The sequence below is a fragment of the Ranitomeya variabilis genome, chromosome 2, assembly GCF_051348905.1.
Source record: "Ranitomeya variabilis isolate aRanVar5 chromosome 2, aRanVar5.hap1, whole genome shotgun sequence".
NCBI classification, from domain to species: Eukaryota; Metazoa; Chordata; class Amphibia; order Anura; family Dendrobatidae; genus Ranitomeya; species Ranitomeya variabilis.
The window spans coordinates 252,219,386-252,239,786 of NC_135233.1; the positions used below are offsets into that span (position 1 = coordinate 252,219,386).

The 20,401-nt window shown below is 48.2% G+C and overlaps 1 protein-coding gene across 1 annotated transcript in view; it reads right to left on the minus strand.

Moving 5' to 3' along the window:
- Window positions 1-18,721, minus strand: part of LOC143805371 (epithelial sodium channel subunit gamma-like) — a 21,854-nt gene extending 3,133 nt beyond the window's left edge. The window contains exons 1-10 of the mRNA XM_077284621.1: window positions 18,066-18,721; window positions 17,370-17,581; window positions 15,080-15,210; window positions 13,376-13,539; window positions 11,385-11,489; window positions 2,835-2,955; window positions 2,469-2,541; window positions 1,270-1,327; window positions 1,075-1,148; window positions 855-930 (exon numbers count right to left, since the gene is read on the minus strand). Of these exons, the coding sequence (XP_077140736.1) occupies window positions 855-930; window positions 1,075-1,148; window positions 1,270-1,327; window positions 2,469-2,541; window positions 2,835-2,955; window positions 11,385-11,489; window positions 13,376-13,539; window positions 15,080-15,210; window positions 17,370-17,581; window positions 18,066-18,419 (1,368 nt within the window). The 5' untranslated portion in view covers window positions 18,420-18,721. The remainder of the gene's footprint in view (window positions 1-854; window positions 931-1,074; window positions 1,149-1,269; window positions 1,328-2,468; window positions 2,542-2,834; window positions 2,956-11,384; window positions 11,490-13,375; window positions 13,540-15,079; window positions 15,211-17,369; window positions 17,582-18,065) is intronic.
- Window positions 18,722-20,401: the final 1,680 nt, after the last annotated feature.

The window sequence follows — 20,401 nt, forward strand, 5'->3', positions numbered from 1 at the left end:
TAAGGAAGGCTGAAAAACTACCACCTTTGAACAAGAAACATTAGATAAAACGTCAAGACTGGGCCAAGAAATATCTTAAGACTGACTTTTCAAAGGTTTTATGGACTGATGAAATGAGTGACTCTTGATGGGCCAGAGGCTGGATCAGTAAAGGGCAGAGAGCTCCACTCCAACTCAGATGCCAGCAAGGTGGAGGTGGGGTACTGGTATGGGCTGGTATCATCAAAGATGAACTTGTGGGACCTTTTCGGGTTGAGGATGGAGTGAAGCTCAACTCCCAGACCTACTGCCAGTTTCTGGAAGACAACTTCTTCAAGCAGTGGTACAGGAAGAAGTAGGTATCGTTCAAGAAAAACATGATTTGCATGCAGGACAATGCTCCATCACATGCCTCCAACTACTCCACAGCGTGGCTGGCCAGTAAAGGTCTCAAAGAAGAAAAAATAATGACTTGGCCCCCTTGTTCACCTGATCTGAACCCCATAGAGAACCTGTGGTCCCTCATAAAATGTGAGATCTACAGGGAGGGAAAACAGTCCACCTCTCGGAACAGTGCCTGGGAGGCTGTGGTGGCTGCTGCACGCAATGTTGGTCGTAAACAGATCAAGCAACTGACAGAATCCATGGATGCAAGGCTGCTGAGTGTCACTAATTTTTTGGGGTTTTGTTTTTGCATGTCAGAAATCTTTATTTCTAAATTTTGTGCAGTTATATTGGTTTACCTGGTGAAATTAAACAAGTGAGATGGGAATATATTTGGTTTTTATTAAGTTGCCTAATAATCCTGCACAGTAATAGTTACCTGTACAAACAGGTATATGTGCGCGTGTGTATATTTTAGGCTCAGTCCTCACCGTCATTGATGGTTCTTCTTCTATCAGCTCAAAATTGAGTTGTTTGAAGTAAACCACGACCTTCACAAAATTATCCCTGTGGGAAATAATACAGATTAGGGAATATTTTTAAAAGGTCGGTAATTCTAATATCAGCTGCTAATAGAGCCAAATCCTGCAGAAGCAGATAACCGGGAGCAATAGGCTGCATTCAATGTTGCTGCCAGTGGAGGCAATATACCTGATAAGTGCTGGATCGTCCGCCACGTCTTTCATTTGTCCTCCCCATTCCTTAAGGTCCTTAGAGAAATTTTCCTAAAAAGAGAAAAGTGATTTTCAGCTCCTACAGGCGGCATCACGCACCATTTGGATAAGTTTGATCTTATTTGTAAGTCTTGGACATTAGAGGCTCCCTGGTCTAATATGTGACACTTACAATAAAAGCGGTAGACGGCCACTGGGATCCAGACACGGTCAGCTCATAAATCTCCTCTCTGTTATAATGAAGCAAAGAATAAAACATAATTATCTGCTTCTGGGAAAGTGTGGCACGCATGGTGACCAACCCGAACAGCTTGTGTAGCGGCACCGGAAATAAGAGGACCCCCGAGCAAGGAGTGGTCAGTACGTGCCCCAGTCTGCTCTTGGGTCGGAAGTTAAACTGAAGTCTGCATTCATTTAAAGGTCTCATCTGCGGTCTCTATGTAAAAGTCTTTATTAGTTTAGGGGGTCTTCTCTATATTTAGAAGTCTCAATGAACTTTGGGGGCCTTTAATTTATGTGGTTTGGGGTCTCTATTTAGGGATCTATTTTAAGATCTACATTTATTTAGGGTTTGGATTAATGTATGGGTCTGATCTGACGTCTCAGTAAATTCAGGGGTCTCTATGAATGTAGGGGTCTGGTCTGAGGTCAGAATGAATTTAGGGGTCTGGTTTAGGGGATAAATTCATTTAGGTTCTGGTCTCAGGTCTATGTTTAGAGTTTGGTCTTGAGTTTGAATTAATTTAGGGTCCTGGTTTAGGGTCTGAATTAGTTTTTTGTTGTCTGACAGTCGTGGTCTGGGGTCTGTAATAACTTTGAGTGCATCCCTGTTTCTCCCCTTCTTCTCCATAACAAGCGGAGGACAGACTGTGGCTACTGGCGCTGACTCTGACACAGAGGACTGGGCATCAGTCAGGTGATGGAGGAGGGTGGTATAAGGAGACCACTCAGGACTTCAGTATCCCCCTAAGAACAAGTTAAATTCCTACAAGAACACTTGGTGGCAGCGGTACAGGCGGCCGTACTACTGCCTGTTACTCTGCTTTCCCAGGAGGAGATATAGCGGGCTCTCTTCTTGTCTCTCTGCTCTTGGTATACTTGTGGCCGCAGTCTGACTCGTCATTTAATTCAGAAAAGCAGAATTGGCTAAAATGTTGTGTCAGCTGGAAGCAGACAGGAAATTCTACACCCGTGTCATGTGCTCTGCCGCTGTGCTGACATGTTTGATGACCCAGCAATTGGTAATTAAAGGGGCATTGCTTCACATCCTTTATCCAGATGGAACATAACCCTTTTCTCAGGGCATGCTGAGAGTTGTAGTTTCTCTGCAGCTGCAGAGCTACAGGTGGATGATGGGTGCGGTGCACTTACTTGCACTGTAGGGGGCAGTAGCAGTTCAGTTCATCGTGAGCAAATTTAAATTCGTAGAGCTTCACACAGTCACCTGGAAGCCAAAGACGTAGTAGTCAGAGCGCAGTCAGCTGTTTGTGAGCCCCCTGAGTTTCAGCCCCCTCATATGGTTTTCCCTTGGAGCGTTGGGCATTTTCCTTACTAATCGCACACTAACATTTCAACAGACAAACAGCCTATGTAATGAAATTAAAGGGGCACATACTATGGTGCAACCAAACTATATGAGTCCTATAGGTCAAACATTTACCACCTGGAAATGGTTGATAACAGAGCGCAAAAGAGGGGATATTTAATAAATGAATAATAAAGTAGTAATGAACGTACGGATGGCAGCATTGCTGAGGTTACACTTGGGGTGTCCCAGCTTTTTCGGACAAGCAAACTCCCAGTGAGTGCAGCCACAATTGTCGATGATGTTCTGCTGGGCACACGTCCGTTTACAGGCCTGCGGGCGACAGGAACATGGACAGTGAGGTCAGAGAAGACAGATGTCATGCTCGCGCCCAGACTGGTTGGCGCGGGCGTGTGGGGGAGTGGCCCCACTGGACCACAGACCAAACCTCCCTGGAAGGGGCGTAACTAAGTAGCTTCCTAGGTGTTCGCTGGAGCCTCTGATGGTGAGGTCAGACTTGTGCAATAGGGAGCTACCAGGTACCACTCCAGGGTGGAGTCTGGTTGTGGCTGCTGATCCCACCGGGGAACGGAACATAGACAAGCAAGCGGGCACGGCTGGCACATAGGCAGGCAGACGGGTACAACAGGAACACTGTCAGGCAGGCGGGCACGGCTGGCTCTCTGGCTGGACTGGTGGACAAGACTGGTACACTGGAAGAACCGGTAGGGACCGGTCTGCAGGCAGGTATGTAGAACGGGTAAGAACCTGTTCAGACACGAGGACCTAGGAATAAGTAGATAAAGACCGCAAGAGCGGATGCAGAGCGAAAGCACAGGAGCTAGAGCCAAGAACAGAAATGCAGGAGGCGAAGCCAAGAGCTGGAGGCGGAGCCAAGTGCAGACAGGCAGGAGGCGGAGCCAAGAGCTGGAGGCGGAGCCAAGTGCAGGAGAAGTAGAACCGCAAAGAGCGGAGCCAGGTAGAACCGCAAGGAGCGGAGCCAGGTAGAACCGCAAGGAGCGGAGCCAGGTAGAACCGCAAGGAGCGGAGCCAGGTAGAACCGCAAGGAGCGGAGCCAGGTAGAACCGCAAGGAGCGGAGCCAGGTAGAACCGCAAGGAGCGGAGCCAGGTAGAACCGCAAGGAGCGGAGCCAGGTAGAACCGCAAGGAGCGGAGCGGAGCTGCGGGAGGGGTCTCTGCAGCAAAGCTGAGCAGAGCCACAAAGAATGTGGAGAGAAGCTGCAGCAAGGGATAACTGCAACAGCAGAAGATAAGCAGAGTAGAAAGGAGCAGAAACGCAGAAGTGAGGAGCAGAGGTAAAGTAACAAAGGTTCAGAGCAGGCAGAGCTGCAAGAGTGCGGAGTGAAAGCAGACTGAGAATACAAGGAAAGACAACAGGGAAGGAAGCCAAAGACTAGAAGACCGAGGTAAGACTAAGTACAGACAAGGCAATGGAACAAGACACAAGGACAAAGACACTGGGACCAGGATATACTGCCTCCTGGTGGGCGGACAACAAGACCTAGGAAATAACACAGAGAATCCTCCAGAGAGGAAGTAACTCAGAGCAAGGCCAGGCAAACTCAGAAGCAAGACACTAACTGAGCTAACACATTGCACAGGCCCAGACCACTGGGTGGAGCTGAACTAAATACTGGAGGTCTCCTGGCCATTGGTCAGGAACAGATTGGACAGATGCACCTGATTCCTATAAGAACCAGAGAGTTCAGGCGCCGCCCCTCTATACACAGAACTATGAAGCATGCAGAGAGCAGAGACACAGAACATGGAGCTGGCAAGAAACAGAAACCACATCATGGCCTGGAGCAGTGGGTAAGATAGTGTGAGAAATGAGAGGCCATGCCGTGATGCCAGCAGAGTTGTTACAGTACCCCCCCCCCCCCTTTACGGCCCCTCTTCTTCAAGCCCACCAGAATAACTTGTAGAAGAAGGATGGGAGCACACATAGTCCAGGCCAACATGACATCTTCAGGGTAGAAGGCGGCAGGAGGGTCACCAGGTATCTCAGAAAACAAAGTCTTTTGGTACTCAACAGGATTAGCTTCCACAATGAGCAGGACCACCTCCTCCAGGTACATAGGTAACAGGGACTTGAATGCTGCCATCTTAATATCTTCACCAGCCAGACACTTGGAAACTGGAAACCGTCTCATAGGATTCAAATTTTGCCCAACAGGTAGTAGAGAAGCTCCCGGATACTGAACACAGGAAAAGTCACTAGAGATGAGTGTGGAGAGCATCAGCTCCACCGGGTCAGAGAAAAATTGAGGTGAACAAACTTCTGTTTTGAAATCTTCACCAGCCGGCCACAAGGACGCAGAAGGTACAAACATAGGAACCATCTTCTGCCCGTTATCCAGAAGAAATCGTCCAAGCGGCGGGGATGTTCCTAGGAATGGAATACAGGTAAAGTCGCTGGAGACGTGTGGAGAGATAGTCACCGCTTCCCCATCTTCGGTGACATTAGCACATCTTGACTCGACGACTAAGTGTTTACTGGTATAGTCGCTGGAGATGTGTGGAGACATAGTCACCGTTTCCCCATCTTCGGTGACGTCAGCACAGCTTGACTCGACAACTAGCAGACCAGCAGAAGAAGATGTCTCTGCTGAGTGTCTTTGACGCATGGGAACCAGACACTTCTCAAGACTGGGTAAGTTCAAACGAAGCACCTTACTGCAAGTCTTGACCAGAGCGGGTGGTAGAGTCCTTGGCTTAGAATGACCCATGGGCATAACAGACAGCATACGGAAAACAAACTTCTTCGTGTATAAGGCTCCAACTTGGAGCTGTAGTTGTCCTTGCAGGACTAGACTGCTCTTTAGCAGGCTTCGGCCATTATCAGGCAACGGCCACACTGGGTTCTGGAGCTGAAGAACGGAGACCATACACAGACTCCGTATGACAGGCAGCTTAGACACACCAAAGCTCCCAGAAGACAGAGAAACAGTCATTAACTTAGATGGAGAGGAAGTACTCTCGCCAGGGGCAGCCTCTCCAACTGGCCCGAGGTTTTGGAGCTTAAGATCCCCTGGACAGAGGCCATCCAGGTGTTCCTCACAACAGCAGCGACATTGTATGCCCTTCTTATGGCTGATTTCAGGCTGCTGCTTTGCCAGCCCACTCTCATCAACCTTCTTAGGCTTCACACAGGTTGCTGCTTTAACGGGTAGAGGAACAGGAGGGTCACAGACGGTCATGGCTTGACGTGGGGGTTTCTTCACGGGTTTCGCCCGTCTGGAGCGCCTCTCAGATCTAGATGGGGAAGACTTAACAGGAGCAGCAGGACAAGGCTTGTCAAAGACTTTACGGAAGGCCACCAGGAAGGCCCCTAGGTTCATGACGATAGGATCCCCTGCTTCCCAGAGGGGAGTTATCCATATTAGAGCATCTTCGGTCAGGTAGGACATGATGTAACCCACCTTGACCCAGTCAGAGGGGAAACAAGCTGCATTCTGCAGGATGTAGCGTAAGCACTGCTTCAGGAACCCCTGGCATTCTTCAGGATTCCCATAGAACCTAGGTGGGTCAGCTGGGTAGTGCTCCTCCTCATAGGCCTGAAGTTGCTTGAAGAGAGCATTAGAGACAATAATTGGGTCAGAGGTCTCTTCAATCTGAACCACCCTTGGTGGAACAAATTTTTCAGGTTGCTCATACGGGCAGGAAAAAAGTTCATCATGTTCTGCGAGCGGTAGGACATGGGATACAGCGGAGGCCATGGCCTGTGCAAACTGTCATGCTCGCGCCCAGACTGGTTGGCGCGGGCGTGTGGGGGAGTGGCCCCACTGGACCACAGACCAAACCTCCCTGGAAGGGGCGTAACTAAGTAGCTTCCTAGGTGTTCGCTGGAGCCTCTGATGGTGAGGTCAGACTTGTGCAATAGGGAGCTACCAGGTACCACTCCAGGGTGGAGTCTGGTTGTGGCTGCTGATCCCACCGGGGAACGGAACATAGACAAGCAAGCGGGCATGGCTGGCACATAGGCAGGCAGACGGGTACAACAGGAACACTGTCAGGCAGGCGGGCACGGCTGGCTCTCTGGCTGGACTGGTGGACAAGACTGGTACACTGGAAGAACCGGTAGGGACCGGTCTGCAGGCAGGTATGTAGAACGGGTAAGAACCTGTTCAGACACGAGGACCTAGGAATAAGTAGATAAAGACCGCAAGAGCGGATGCAGAGCGAAAGCACAGGAGCTAGAGCCAAGAACAGAAATGCAGGAGGCGGAGCCAAGAGCTGGAGGCGGAGCCAAGTGCAGACAGGCAGGAGGCGGAGCCAAGAGCTGGAGGCGGAGCCAAGTGCAGGAGAAGTAGAACCGCAAAGAGCGGAGCCAGGTAGAACCGCAAGGAGCGGAGCCAGGTAGAACCGCAAGGAGCGGAGCCAGGTAGAACCGCAAGGAGTGGAGCCAGGTAGAACCGCAAGGAGCGGAGCCAGGTAGAACCGCAAGGAGCGGAGCCAGGTAGAACCGCAAGGAGCGGAGCCAGGTAGAACCGCAAGGAGCGGAGCCAGGTAGAACCGCAAGGAGCGGAGCCAGGTAGAACCGCAAGGAGCGGAGCCAGGTAGAACCGCAAGGAGCGGAGCCAGGTAGAACCGCAAGGAGCGGAGCCAGGTAGAACCGCAAGGAGCGGAGCGGAGCTGCGGGAGGGGTCTCTGCAGCAAAGCTGAGCAGAGCCACAAAGAATGTGGAGAGAAGCTGCAGCAAGGGATAACTGCAACAGCAGAAGATAAGCAGAGTAGAAAGGAGCAGAAACGCAGAAGTGAGGAGCAGAGGTAAAGTAACAAAGGTTCAGAGCAGGCAGAGCTGCAAGAGTGCGGAGTGAAAGCAGACTGAGAATACAAGGAAAGACAACAGGGAAGGAAGCCAAAGACTAGAAGACCGAGGTAAGACTAAGTACAGACAAGGCAATGGAACAAGACACAAGGACAAAGACACTGGGACCAGGATATACTGCCTCCTGGTGGGCGGACAACAAGACCTAGGAAATAACACAGAGAATCCTCCAGAGAGGGAGTAACTCAGAGCAAGGCCAGGCAAACTCAGAAGCAAGACACTAACTGAGCTAACACATTGCACAGGCCCAGACCACTGGGTGGAGCTGAACTAAATACTGGAGGTCTCCTGGCTATTGGTCAGGAACAGATTGGACAGATGCACCCAATTCCTATAAGAACCAGAGAGTTCAGGCGCCGCCCCTCTATACACAGAACTATGAAGCATGCAGAGAGCAGAGACACAGAACATGGAGCTGGCAAGAAACAGAAACCACATCATGGCCTGGAGCAGTGGGTAAGATAGTGTGAGAAATGCGAGGCCATGCCGTGATGCCAGCAGAGTTGTTACAACAGACATGTATGTATTGAGGGGGGAGGGGGGGCTGACCAAAGCGAGCCTTGTACTGACAGCAAGCCGAGATCTTAAAGGGAACCTGTCACCCCCAAAATTGAAGGTGAGCTAAGCCCACCGGCATCAAGGGCTTATCTACAGCATTCTGTAATGCTGTAGATAAGCCCCAGATGTAACCTGAAAGATGAGAAAAAGAGGTTAGATTATACTCACCCAGGGGCGGTCCCGCTGTGGACCGGTCCGATGGGCGTCGCGGTCCGGGGCCTCCCATCTTCTTACGATGACGTCCTCTTCTTGTCTTTACGCTCCGGCGCAGGCATACTTTGTCTGCCCTGTTGAGGTCAGAGCAAAGTACTGCAGTGCGCAGGCGCCGGGAAAGGTCAGAGAGGCCCAGCGCCTGCGCACTGCAGGACTTTGCTCTGCCCTCAACAGGGCAGATAAAGTAGGCCTGCGCCGGAGCCGCAGCATGAAGACAAGAAGAGGATGTCATCGTAAGAAGATTGGAGGCGCCGGAACAGACCGCGACGCCCATCGGATCGGACCGGGACCGCCCCTGGGTGAGTATAATCTAACCTCTTTTTCTTATCTTTCAGGGTACACTGGGGGCTTATCTAAAGCATTACAGAATGCTGTAGAGAAGCCCGATGCTGGTGGGCTTGGCTCACCTTCGATTTTGGGGGTGACGGGTTCCTTTTAAAAATGCAAAGGATCCCTTTTACAAAGATAAAGCTTCATTGGAGACAGGCCTGCACAGAATACTGACTGCTGAGGGTGGTTGTGGGGCCTGCGCAGCTGTGTGGATGTGTGAGCTCCTTTCTGTATTCATACCTATACTGCCGGGCCAGGACATGGGCAGAGGAGCGCGCGGCAGCCCTCCACCCCAACGTGCAGCACCGTGATGGGGTCATTGTACTGCTGCTGGGGGCAGAAGACGTCAGGCACTGGCAAGCGCTCTGAAGATTAAATGTCTTGTTATTTTAGATGAGGGCCAGGGAAGGGTTGTATTACTACAAGGGCGCATATTGTGGCAATTTGGGAAATTATGCAGCAATTAGGGGGGATTGTACAAGGGGACATAGTATACCGGGGGGGACTTGGAAAGGGGAAGTGTGAGGGGGTATTTTGTCCAGGAAACACAATGAAGGACAATTATTTATTCAGGGGATTAGCATGGAAGATATTTTTATTTATGAAGCAGTATAATGATACTTTTATTTTTAAGGACCCTGTGTCCGGAATTGCTGCTGAAGACGAAAAAGAAGTAAGTCTGGAGAAAGAAACTTAGGGCGTGAAAACTCATCATGGCGTCTGTGCTAAATGGAGACAAAAAGGCATAGGAGTGATTCCAATGAGAGACGATATCACCTATAAGGTACCTGGATGTAAATGTTTGTGATACTGCCTGGGTCTCCTCAGTACGGTGGTTCCTGCATGGTCCACAGTCTGATGATTGGTCTCACCTGATAGTACAATTTATCTCTGTACTAAGATTGGTGCTGTATACATGTCTGGCGCTGCACTCATGCACCAACAGTGGTTCTGGCGCCGCACTCATGCACAGACTGTGGTTCTGGCGCCGCACTCATGCACAGACTGTGGTTCTGGCGCCGCACTCGTGCACCAACGGTGGTTCTGGCGCTGCACTCATGCACCGACGGTGGTTCTGGCGCTGCACTCATGCACCGACGGTGGTTCTGGCGCTGCACTCATGCACCGACGGTGGTTCTGGCGCTGCACTCATGCACCGACGGTGGTTCTGGCGCTGCACTCATGCACCGACGGTGGTTCTGGCGCTGCACTCATGCACCGACGGTGGTTCTGGCGCCGCACTCATGCACCAACGGTGGTTCTGGCGCCGCACTCATGCACAGACTGTGGTTCTGGCGCCGCACTCATGCACCAACAGTGGTTCTGGCCCTGCACTCATGCACAGACGGTGGTTCTGGCCCTGCACTCATGCACAGACGGTGGTTCTGGCCCTGCACTCATGCACAGACTGTGGTTCTGGCGCCGCACTCATGCACAGACTGTGGTTCTGGCGCCGCACTCATGCACCAACAGTGGTTCTGGCTCTGAACTCATGCATAGATGGTGGTTCTGGCGCTGTACTCATGCACCAATGGGGGTTCTGATTTTGTACCCATGTAGCAATACATAACTTGTTTCATGGCTATGTTAAACATTAGAAAGTGTCAGAGAGTTGAGGAGGATTTGGCGAGTTTGTGCTCCAAAAAATTTTATTTTTTTTTTCTAAACAGAAACTCTCCAAATCCTTCTCGAATACTCAAAATTGTGTTCTGGTGATGTATTCATGTAACTACCCTGTTAAAAAAAAAACAAAAAAAAAAACTATTTGCTGCCCTTTGGATCAGTTCATTATGGCAATTTGGCCCTTGGACCCAAAAAAATGTTGTGCACTCCTAAGACTTTACAGCACATTAAAGAGAACCTGTCAGCAGGATGTTGCCTTATAAACTAATGGCACGGCCATAATGGTGCTGTGATGCTGATCTAATACCTGATGTGAAGAGATCCGCTCAGTGGTTGTTTAATACTCGCCTTATGAAGTTTTCAGAAAATGACGTCAAATGTGCTTCGGGGTGGGATGTGGGGGCAGGGTCTTCTGGTTCTCTGCCCCCATCAGCCTCCTCTGTTTCTTGTACAGGTCACTGATTATTCAGTGACATGCTTCCTTTGTACAATTATGCACCGCCATCATCGCACCGCTCATCTGAACTGAGCCAAAACCTCGATCTGTACATGCGCCGCCTCCGTTGCCATTTTATTGAAGTTCTGAACACATGACGCCAGCACCCACTGCACACGCGCCACCCACACAATGATGGCGGAACAGAATTTAAAAAATGAGGCAGGTCACTGAATAATCAGTGACTTGTACAAGAAGCAGAGGAGGCTGGTGGGGGCGGAGAACAAAAAGACGACCCTGCCCCCATGTCCCACCCCAAAGCACACAAGATATCATTTTCTGAAAACTTCATAAAGTGAGTATTAACCAACCACTGAGCGGATCCTTTCCCATCAGGTATCGTATTAATCAGCATCACCTAGCCATTATGGCCCAGCCTTTAGTTTATAGGGCAAAATCCTGCTGACAGGTTCTCTTTAAAGATGGTCGTCTAGGATTGCAAAAACGGTGCCACCCCTCCACTGGTTGTCTGTGGTACTGCAGCTCAGCAGCATTCACTTCAATACCAGACATAACCATGTGTTGCGGTTTCTGAAAGCTGTTGTTTTTTTTCTAATACTTCACACATGGCAGATAATGATGTGGGTTTGGTTTTCTTTTTTTCTGAGGCACGGTAATGTGAGTGGACCCATGATCTACCACTATACAAGACGGGTCTGCCATGCTGTCAGTCCCAACAGGACAAGCTGACCTCTCGCGTGTACCCAGATCCATACACATCCTTATAGAAGTTCTTGATGTTCTCCCCTTCGGTGCACTGACTTATGTACGGGGATTTCAGCCTTTCAATGTGAACCTGCAAAACAGAACAGAAAATCTATCCATTATATTAATATAATGGAACCTCACATACAACATGGAGGAAAGTATTGGTCCAGCTTCTCAATCACTGATTCTGATTTTCCTTCAGTCCCATCGTCCCGCCCGCCGCCATGTCATCTGCCTTTACTAATGTGACAACGTCCGGTAGTGCAGAGCTCACTGATACCGGTGCGGTCCTATAATAGGAACAACTGGAGTAATAAGTCCATCCGTGACGTTTCTTCCTCCTGAATCTTCCCCATCACCTGTGAGTGATATTATTGAGAAGTGGAAGGAACTCAGCCATGAAGTGGATACCCCGTAATATTAAAGAGAGGGGGCCGAGTGCTGAGGGCAGAAAAGTCACCACCGCTGTTCTGACTCCATAACTACAGAACCCAGACCGCCTCTAGTATTACCATCAGCACAAACCCAGCGCCCCCGCTGGGAGCTTCATGGCTGAGTAACTGCATGCAGCCGTACATCACCAAGCACAATGCCGAGCGTCAGATGCAGTGATGTAAAGCCGCCACCACAGGACTCTGGAGAATACATTTTCTGTGCAGTGACGGATCACACTTCTCTATTGACATCTGGTAGTTGAGTCTAGGTTTAGTGAAGGAGAACGTTACCCTGACTGCATTGTGCCCGCTGTACAGTTTGGTGGAGGAGGATAATGCCATGGCCTTGTTATCAGGGGTCGGCTTCATCTCATTAGGCCCAGTGATGGAGAATCTTAATCTTCAGACAGTGTGGACAATTGTAGCTTCCGCTTTATGGGAACAGTTTGGGGAAGGCCCTTTCCTGTCCTCCATGACTGTGCCCAGAACACAAGGTCCGTACAGACATGGGGGAACATGAGCAGCCGCACGGAGCCCGGCCTCAGCCCATCCAAGAACAGAGATTGTGAGCCCGGCGCCTCCCCCAACATCAGGGTCTGACCTCACAAATGCTCCAGAAGAGCGTGAGCCGTTATATCCATATTAATGTCTATGGATGTAGGATGGAGGACAGAGAAGCCCCTGGTGGTGAATGGAAAATACTTTTCTTTGTCGTAGACTCTATGATTTCTTGTTTATGACCATGGCGCCATCTAGTGGTAAGTAGAGGGAAACATCTTTTTGGAATCTACCTTTTTTTTTTTTTTACCTGGTAAATCCTATAAGAAGCCTAGTGGTGTACATAGGCTACATCCATGGCATGAAGGAGCCCTGAAGGTCCTTCTGTCACTTAAAAGTACCAGCAGTTTCAGGGCTGTGGCTCAATTTCCTCGACTCCCTAGCACTGGTCACTACTGACATGTACATAAAGTGCAGCACAGATTCATCTCATCTAAAAGCCGAGATCCTTAGATCAGGAACAGAACAGACATTTATAGGACATTTTATAACTTTCCCAAATTATTAAACATTTACAGCATATTCTGCATTTTACTACTGTACCCAATATATAGGGTATATATATTTAGGAGTCGGCTCTTATTATACCAACTCCACCATAATGGACACTGACTCCACAGCCCGGCCTGAACAGTACTTCAAATGTCATCCACGCAGAGCTACAAGGGTAGCAGCTGCCAAAAAGGTGGGCGTACCCCTAACTTCTTGATGCAGGGGCTTGTATATCATAGATCTGGAAAGGACTCCAAGTTTTGCAAACCATGGGAGGAGAAATTGACCCAAGAATTATAGAAAGAGGGTGGGAGGGATACCGAGCACCAGACTCCCTGGGCTGAGTGGCAGAATGTTGATGGCCCGTGGTGATTTTTACTATGAGGAATGGTTGGCAACTTATATCAGTGATGACACGGGGGGTTCAGACCAGTAGCCGAGGATATAGAGATCTGTAATATGACACTGGCCCTTTAAGGCATGTTGTTACCTTCATCATGCCGATATCTGTTTCGGCTCCGGGTGGGACATTGACACCTTCATCCTCAGGGAACGGCATCTGGGTCTGATCGTGAATGAGGAGGCGAATGCCTGCAGAGTGCGTCATGTCCCGCACGTATTCAATCTGCTGAATGAACAGCTCCAGGTGCAGACCTGCCGGGCACACAGATGGGTCAATGCACAAAACCATAGACCTCAAGATCCAGGTTTATGTGGGAAATAGTCTATCTTACACTCATTGGCCCATGTCTTCTACCACTGTAACAGTGCCCCTACTGCTTTCCAGTAATCACAGAGCCCTTTTCTGCTGCCTGCAGAGCCACCCTTACCATAGAATGTTAGAGTTGGAAGAGACCTCAATGGTCATCATGACCAACCCCCCCATTACAGCCCCTGAAACCCCATATAAAGCTTAGGGAACCACATATATACAGTAACTGGTGCATATTCTGAAAACATAGACCCCTCTTCTTCCCGATGTGCAAGATTATTCCAGAACATTCTAAAAAGCAGCTTTACACGTAGGTACAGAAAGTCCATCCATTACTATTATACCTGCTCATTATCTATAACCTGATCCTTCTCATTAGTAATAACCAGGTCACCATTAATGACACCGCCATCTCCTCAGCAGCAACATCTGGTAATTCCCATCTCGCTCTGATCTTGTTAGTAGCGATTAGTGGACGCCATTGGATACTGACTGCTGGCGACTCCCAATGTGCCCCCCGTAGCTGCACCTGCAGGGAAGGTCACTCAGCTTTTTCCCAAAATTCAGGCTGTGGTAAAGCCTACTAAGGCAACATTCCCATGTGCACGAACTGTTTTTTGTTTTGTTTTTTTGGTCTGCAGTTGATTGCACCAAAATATGCAATAGCAATCGGCTCTGATTTTTGCTTTTTTGAAACTTATTTTTGTGCAGATTTGAAGCAGATTTTTTTTTTAGTGCAGAAACGCTGGAAATTCTGCTGTCATCTGGATCCTCAGAAATAAATGATATGCTGCGGATGGAAATATCTGCACCACGGGACAATTTGCATGCAAAAAATATCCAGAATATGTACAGTAGATGAAATTTGTTGAGGTCCGGTAATGTATTACTTTCCACACTCAAATCAATGCTGAAAAATGCACAAGTATTCAATGTGTGAACTTCGCCTAAGGGCTCGCTCACACAAGCGTATAACACAGCTGAGTTCTATGTGATGTTTTATCAGACAGCACTTGGCCCAATGTTATTCTTTGAGACAGCTCAAATCTGCGATTATTTTCTATGCCGATTCGGCATGAGAACAATTGCAGCATGGTGCGAATACATCAGGGAATTGGATCGCACTCGCCCATTTAAGTCCATGGGTTCATGTGAAACATCAGACTGCACTCAGATGTTTCCAGAGTGCAATACTGTTACCATAGATGCCAGCAATGGAGGAGATGGAGAAATTACTTTCTCTGTCTCTTCCGCACCTGTGCTGTGATTCTCTCATGCGAGACAATAGGAGCACAATGCTATGACAGAGTTTGAGTGGATTGTCATTTACATAATCGGCCCCGATTCTCTGACACAAGAGAACATACTTGTGTGACCCCCATCCTAAACCAGAAACCTAAACTTAGGACTTTCCTTCCAATGCCTTTACTGAGCCCTCCCCTCCCGTGATGAGCCTGACTTACTCATGGTGGGGGTCCTTACCGTACATAAACCCCGCTTTAGTAATGTTCAGCGGCAGGGTACTCGCTGGGTTCCCTCGATAATCTGTCGGCTTCAGGGAGTTGAAGGTGTAACAATTCCCAAATTTATAGTTAATAAAAGTGGAGAAGTAACTAAAAAAATAAAAAGAAAAAGTTGTAAGAACCCAGCACGACTGTCCAGCTCTGACAACCCTCCATGAGCTGGGAGTTGTAGGGTACTACTGGACAGTTCTGGCAGTATCTAACGGACTTTATTGGACCAATTCATCATTGTTCTGTGGACCCTCATCTAAGGTTCTATGGCTGCAATCACATGTTGTGGACGACATTTTTCTTTCTGCTGCAACAATGACAAAAATTCAACAGTTTTTGTAAAGCATTTTTCTGCAAAAAAAATGCCTCATGATCACAAGATTTACACAAAGACTTAGTGACTTTATTTGCATTATTGAATCTGTACCCTTTTTATCTTCAACCTTACTTGGTTTTTGCTTCTTTTTTTTATTCACCATTATGGCTGCAGTTTTGGTTATCCAGATGATTCAGCCTAATTCATCAGTTTGTGGCATTTTATAACTTTGTCTGCACCCAGTTGAGCACAAAATCTGTCCCAGTTTTTTCAGAGTTGAAGACTAAGGCTTTGTGCACACGTTGCGGATTGGGGTGCAGAATTTTCCTCACAAAATCCGCATCTCCTGGCAGAAACCACAGGTGCGGATTTGCCGCGGGTTTTGATGCGGAATTGATGCGGATTTTCTGCGGTTTTTACCACTGCGGATTTCTATAATGGAAGGGTGCAGAAACGCTGCAGTTCCGCACAAAAGAAGTGACATGAACTTCTTTTCAATCCGCAGCGGATTCAGTGTGGATTTTTCGCACCATTAGCACAGCTTTTTTTTTCCCCTATTGATTTACATTGTACTGCGTTTCTGTGTGGAAAAATCCACTGCGGATCCGCACCAATTCTGCATCGTGTGCACACAGCCTAACAAGTGACATTTTTAAGCTTCTTGAACAGATTATGCAACTGTTCAAATAGATGTGGGAAAAAAAAACGAGAGCGAAAAAGTAATCTTTGTATTTCAGTAAAAGATGATAAATTTGGTGCAAACTCCATGAACGCAAAATAAAAAGACAGCAAATTATGAATTGGCCCTCAATCCCTTATGATATAAAATAGATATCTGCTTGCTATCAGTGAATGGAAACCGTACAGGACTAAAAATCTGTGCAGACATAGGACCCAGTTTCTCATTTTTGTGTCTTTCTTTTTGTGCTGGAGTACAGTTGTACAAAAATTGTGATATATCAAGAAGTTGTAAATAATGAATTGGGCTAAAACATCTGGATAACCAAAGGCACGGCCATAATGTGGAACAACAATAAAAAAGCTAATGTAATGTAAAGTACAAATAACAAAAATAAAATGCAAATAAAGGCTTTTGTAAGAACAATTTTTTACCCCAGGAAAAAAGGTGCAAAAGTGACGATGACCTGTCCCCTATGAGTTTTGATATTTCTAGAGCGGACAGTACATAGAGTGACCGGTTTTTGCTTGATCCTATTATTATAAGAAGCTACATAATGGCACCATTAGTGGGGTGCGCACAGACGTCTTCACCGACTGATGTCAGATGATTAAAGCAAGACAAGTAAAAGATCAGAGGAAAAGCAGCCAGGAGTCACTAGCGGATTAATGAGGTGCATGAAAGCAAGGTGGAGTGAGGGAGCAGCCTCTTCATAGCCAGCGTAAGTCTAAGTGGCTGATAACAGAGAATGCATGATGTATTAAAAGCATCAGTCTCCTTACATGGTTCAGGGAAACATATTAGGAAAGGGACAGTGAGGGATATGTAACTATCTCTGAGGAGTGGGAATTGGGTAGCACATGCATGTTCAGACAGATTGAGGCTATGTGCACACGTCAGGATTTTCTGCAGAATTTTCCTGAACAAAACCGGACTTTTTCTGCAGAAAATCCGCATGCGTTTTTTTCCGGAGCTTCCCAATGCATTAAATAGCGGCAACAACGCTAAAAATCCGCAAAATTAATGAACATGCTGCGTTTTTTACCGCGATGCGTTTTTTCAAAAAAAGCATCATGTGCACAAAAATTGCAGAATGCATTAAAAATGATGGGATGCTTATGCGTTTTTTAAACTTTTTTTCCGTGGAAAACGGCCAGAAAAAGCGAAAAATCCTGAACGTGTGCAGATAGCCTCAGAGTGTATGTGGGGGAGGTAGGGAGCGGTAGCTGCCGGATGAATGAGATATCTTTAATCCTGCCGTACCTGGCGTTGCATTCCTGACCATGGAAATTGCAGAAGATCAGCATGTCATCCAGCTGGTGGCCCATCTCTACCTTCTGCTCATCCGATAACTGGTTAAATTCCGAGGCGAACCTGTTGAAGGCGCCGGCATACTGGATGCTGTCATCTTGATATTCGGATGATGAGTTGGCGTGAGAGCGATTTCTACGGTGGTTCATCTCTAGACCAGAGTCCTAGGAAGCAGAAGAACAAGTTAGAGCCCTTTATAGTAACTGCTTGCTGTCAATGAATGGGAACATACTCCTTCCAGATCTAATCTATCTCGCATGATCTGCTACATTTTTGTTCATGTCTGACAAAGACAAATCCTGCCAGGACCAAGGCCAGACCATATCCAAAGTGTATCTGCCAGCTTCATGGAAGTGAATGGCTCTGGCGGGATTTTTTTTTGGGATCCAACAAAGACCACAACGTAGAGCTCAGCTTTGAGGACTGAATATGTGTGAAGATAGCCTAAATTGGATGCAATTGTAACAAATGTTCAGCTCTGAGACATATTAGGTCAGGCACAAGGAAATTAGCAAACATTACTAGTCCTAAGTTTGTCTCAAGTTACGCTGGGGGACAGGGGAAGTGTAATATGTTGTTAAATATTGAGCATGCTTCGGCCGCCATATTTTTGTCTGATCACTTGTATATAGGGGGAAGAATTCGCACCTGCAGGGAGGTCGTCATTGCAAAACTCTTCTTGATGGAGGACAGTTTCACGCTGTTCAGGTTGCAGATGGTGATGGCTGGGAACTTGAGCTTAGCGCTGGAAATGAGCATGATCTTCTCATGAGATGGGTAGGTGTAGTAGGTCACGACCATCTCGGTGCACTGCCAGAGGGCGCAACACAGGGCGAAACTCACAAAGAACAACCAGACCAGGCGACGGAACCAGTGGCGAGAGCGGAAGATGTTAGGAATCCCATGGGCCGAGGTGTGCTGCAGGACGGTATGGCCCAGCCTTCTTAACGTCCTGGTATCATATGAAGAGGACGGCAAGACCTTCATCTCCGGGTAACCCATTCTCGGCTTTGACTGGTGCCTCTCTGACTCATGTGACCCGCCTCAGAGGCTTTTTAAAAGTCAGGAGCTGTAATGCCCCAAGGTATAGGGGCCTCTAATCCATCGTACTGCTTGTTGAGATGGCCTGTTTCCTTAGTGATATCTACAGTAACGATCTCATTATACCTCCAAGTGTACAATCGTGCCTTCAATTAAAAGATGGCAGGAAGTGATTACACTGTCTGTATGGAAGGATTTTGTTCTATCGGGAAATCCAGTAATTTCATGTCTACCTGCCATGACTTTATGGATCACTTTACACCCTCTATACTCCATACCTCCACCACCCATGTGCTGCACAAACATGGTCCATCACAAATCTCCAAAATGAGACATTTTCCCATAAGCCTTCCTCAAACCTCCAAGCTAGATGACTTTGCAAGTCTCATGCATAGATGGTTTCCCTTCTCAAGATCTTTGAGGTTTTTTTTCCATCTTCTAGCCTAGGTTAATGAAAACTGCTACAGGTTATCAGAGGTAGCCGGGCTCCTAGGCAATGAGCGCAGCGCTTGCAAGCTGGATATAGGCTGTTTCAGTGCCTTTGTGCTCCTCAGAGTCTGCTGAAGAAAAGGTGTTCATGCTTACAGCTTTAGAGTCAGTGGTCAAGATTGTGCCACCCCACAGGAAAGTGGGAAGGGTTGTGCTAAAGAAGACGGAACTTTAAAAAAAAACACCTTTTATAGAGACCTCATCTTGATCCCTGCATTCCGTAAAAGACGGAACGCAGGTTTGCGTTTGAGTGAGAAATCTGGTGGCCTCACACTCACTTTAGACCTCCACAAAGGGCATAGGGGATGAATTGGAAAGTGAGCACCCAGTGATACGTGACAATATACGATATTAACCTTAGCCGGAAGAGCTGGGTGGTGTATGAAGGTGAAGTACATGCAGATGGGCTGACCCTCGGTGGTATCCCACATTCTGCGACTTCAGAGATTTTGCACTCCTAGGGAACTCCAGCTAAATACATGGCTCTTGACCACGTACAGGAAAAAAATTGGGCCCTATGCCTAATCCCAGCTCTACATTTGGGTAGGAGATCACTTTCTCAGATTGCCGCTTGCAACACAAAGCCATAGGCTTTTTTATCTCCGGAACAGAATAAAGTTTATTTCCACTGGGGCATGGCTATGTAGCTGAAGAGAGAGGACGCACCCTGGGAGAGCTCCTAATATCCTGACTACATCCTGCCATTAAGACCCCTTCTAAGTGTGGGCTACCTGCTGGGTCTGAGGCCCTTTAGACCCTGGAAGGTGTGCGGCTGCTGCAAAGGAGCACTGTGAGGACCTGAGAGACGCTGGGAGCTAAGAGACCCTGCACGGTCGGCGGGATCCATGTGAGGCGGCGGCCATTTTACAAGTGCGCGCTCTAACAAGCTACAGAGCAGCGCCAGCTTCTGCTGGTGCCGGGACTCCCCCCTGAGCCTTGGGAGATCCCCAGTACCTGCGGGTGAGTGCGGCGGGGCTCGGCTCCGGTGCGCTGGGAGCTGGAGGGACTTGGACGATGGTGCCGGTGTGAGGCAGCAGTCACTACACAAGCGCGCGCTCTGACAGGAGGAGACGCGACGCTGATCACCATAATTGCAGCGCTGTCTAGGAGGTGAGCACGCATTCTGAACTATATTAAGGGGACGGGCGGTGAGTGCTCTAGAAAATTGGGCCCCGCGCTCCCCTATCAGGACAATTACCCTACCGGTGCTATTACTTTGGAGGGTTTAGCCCCCCTCCTTGCTGTTGCCTCTGCGGGTGCTGTGGCCCCCCCCCCTGGTGCATGGAGCTCTAGTACAGACTGGGAACTGCTGCATTTACTACTCTGAGCACCTCACCCATTTAGTGCTGCCTCATAATATAATATAAATACTTTTCACCAGCCCTGCCATTTCTGTGACTGGAACCTGGCACTATTTCATAATATAACTTCAGTTATTTTGCTGCCTCTCACTT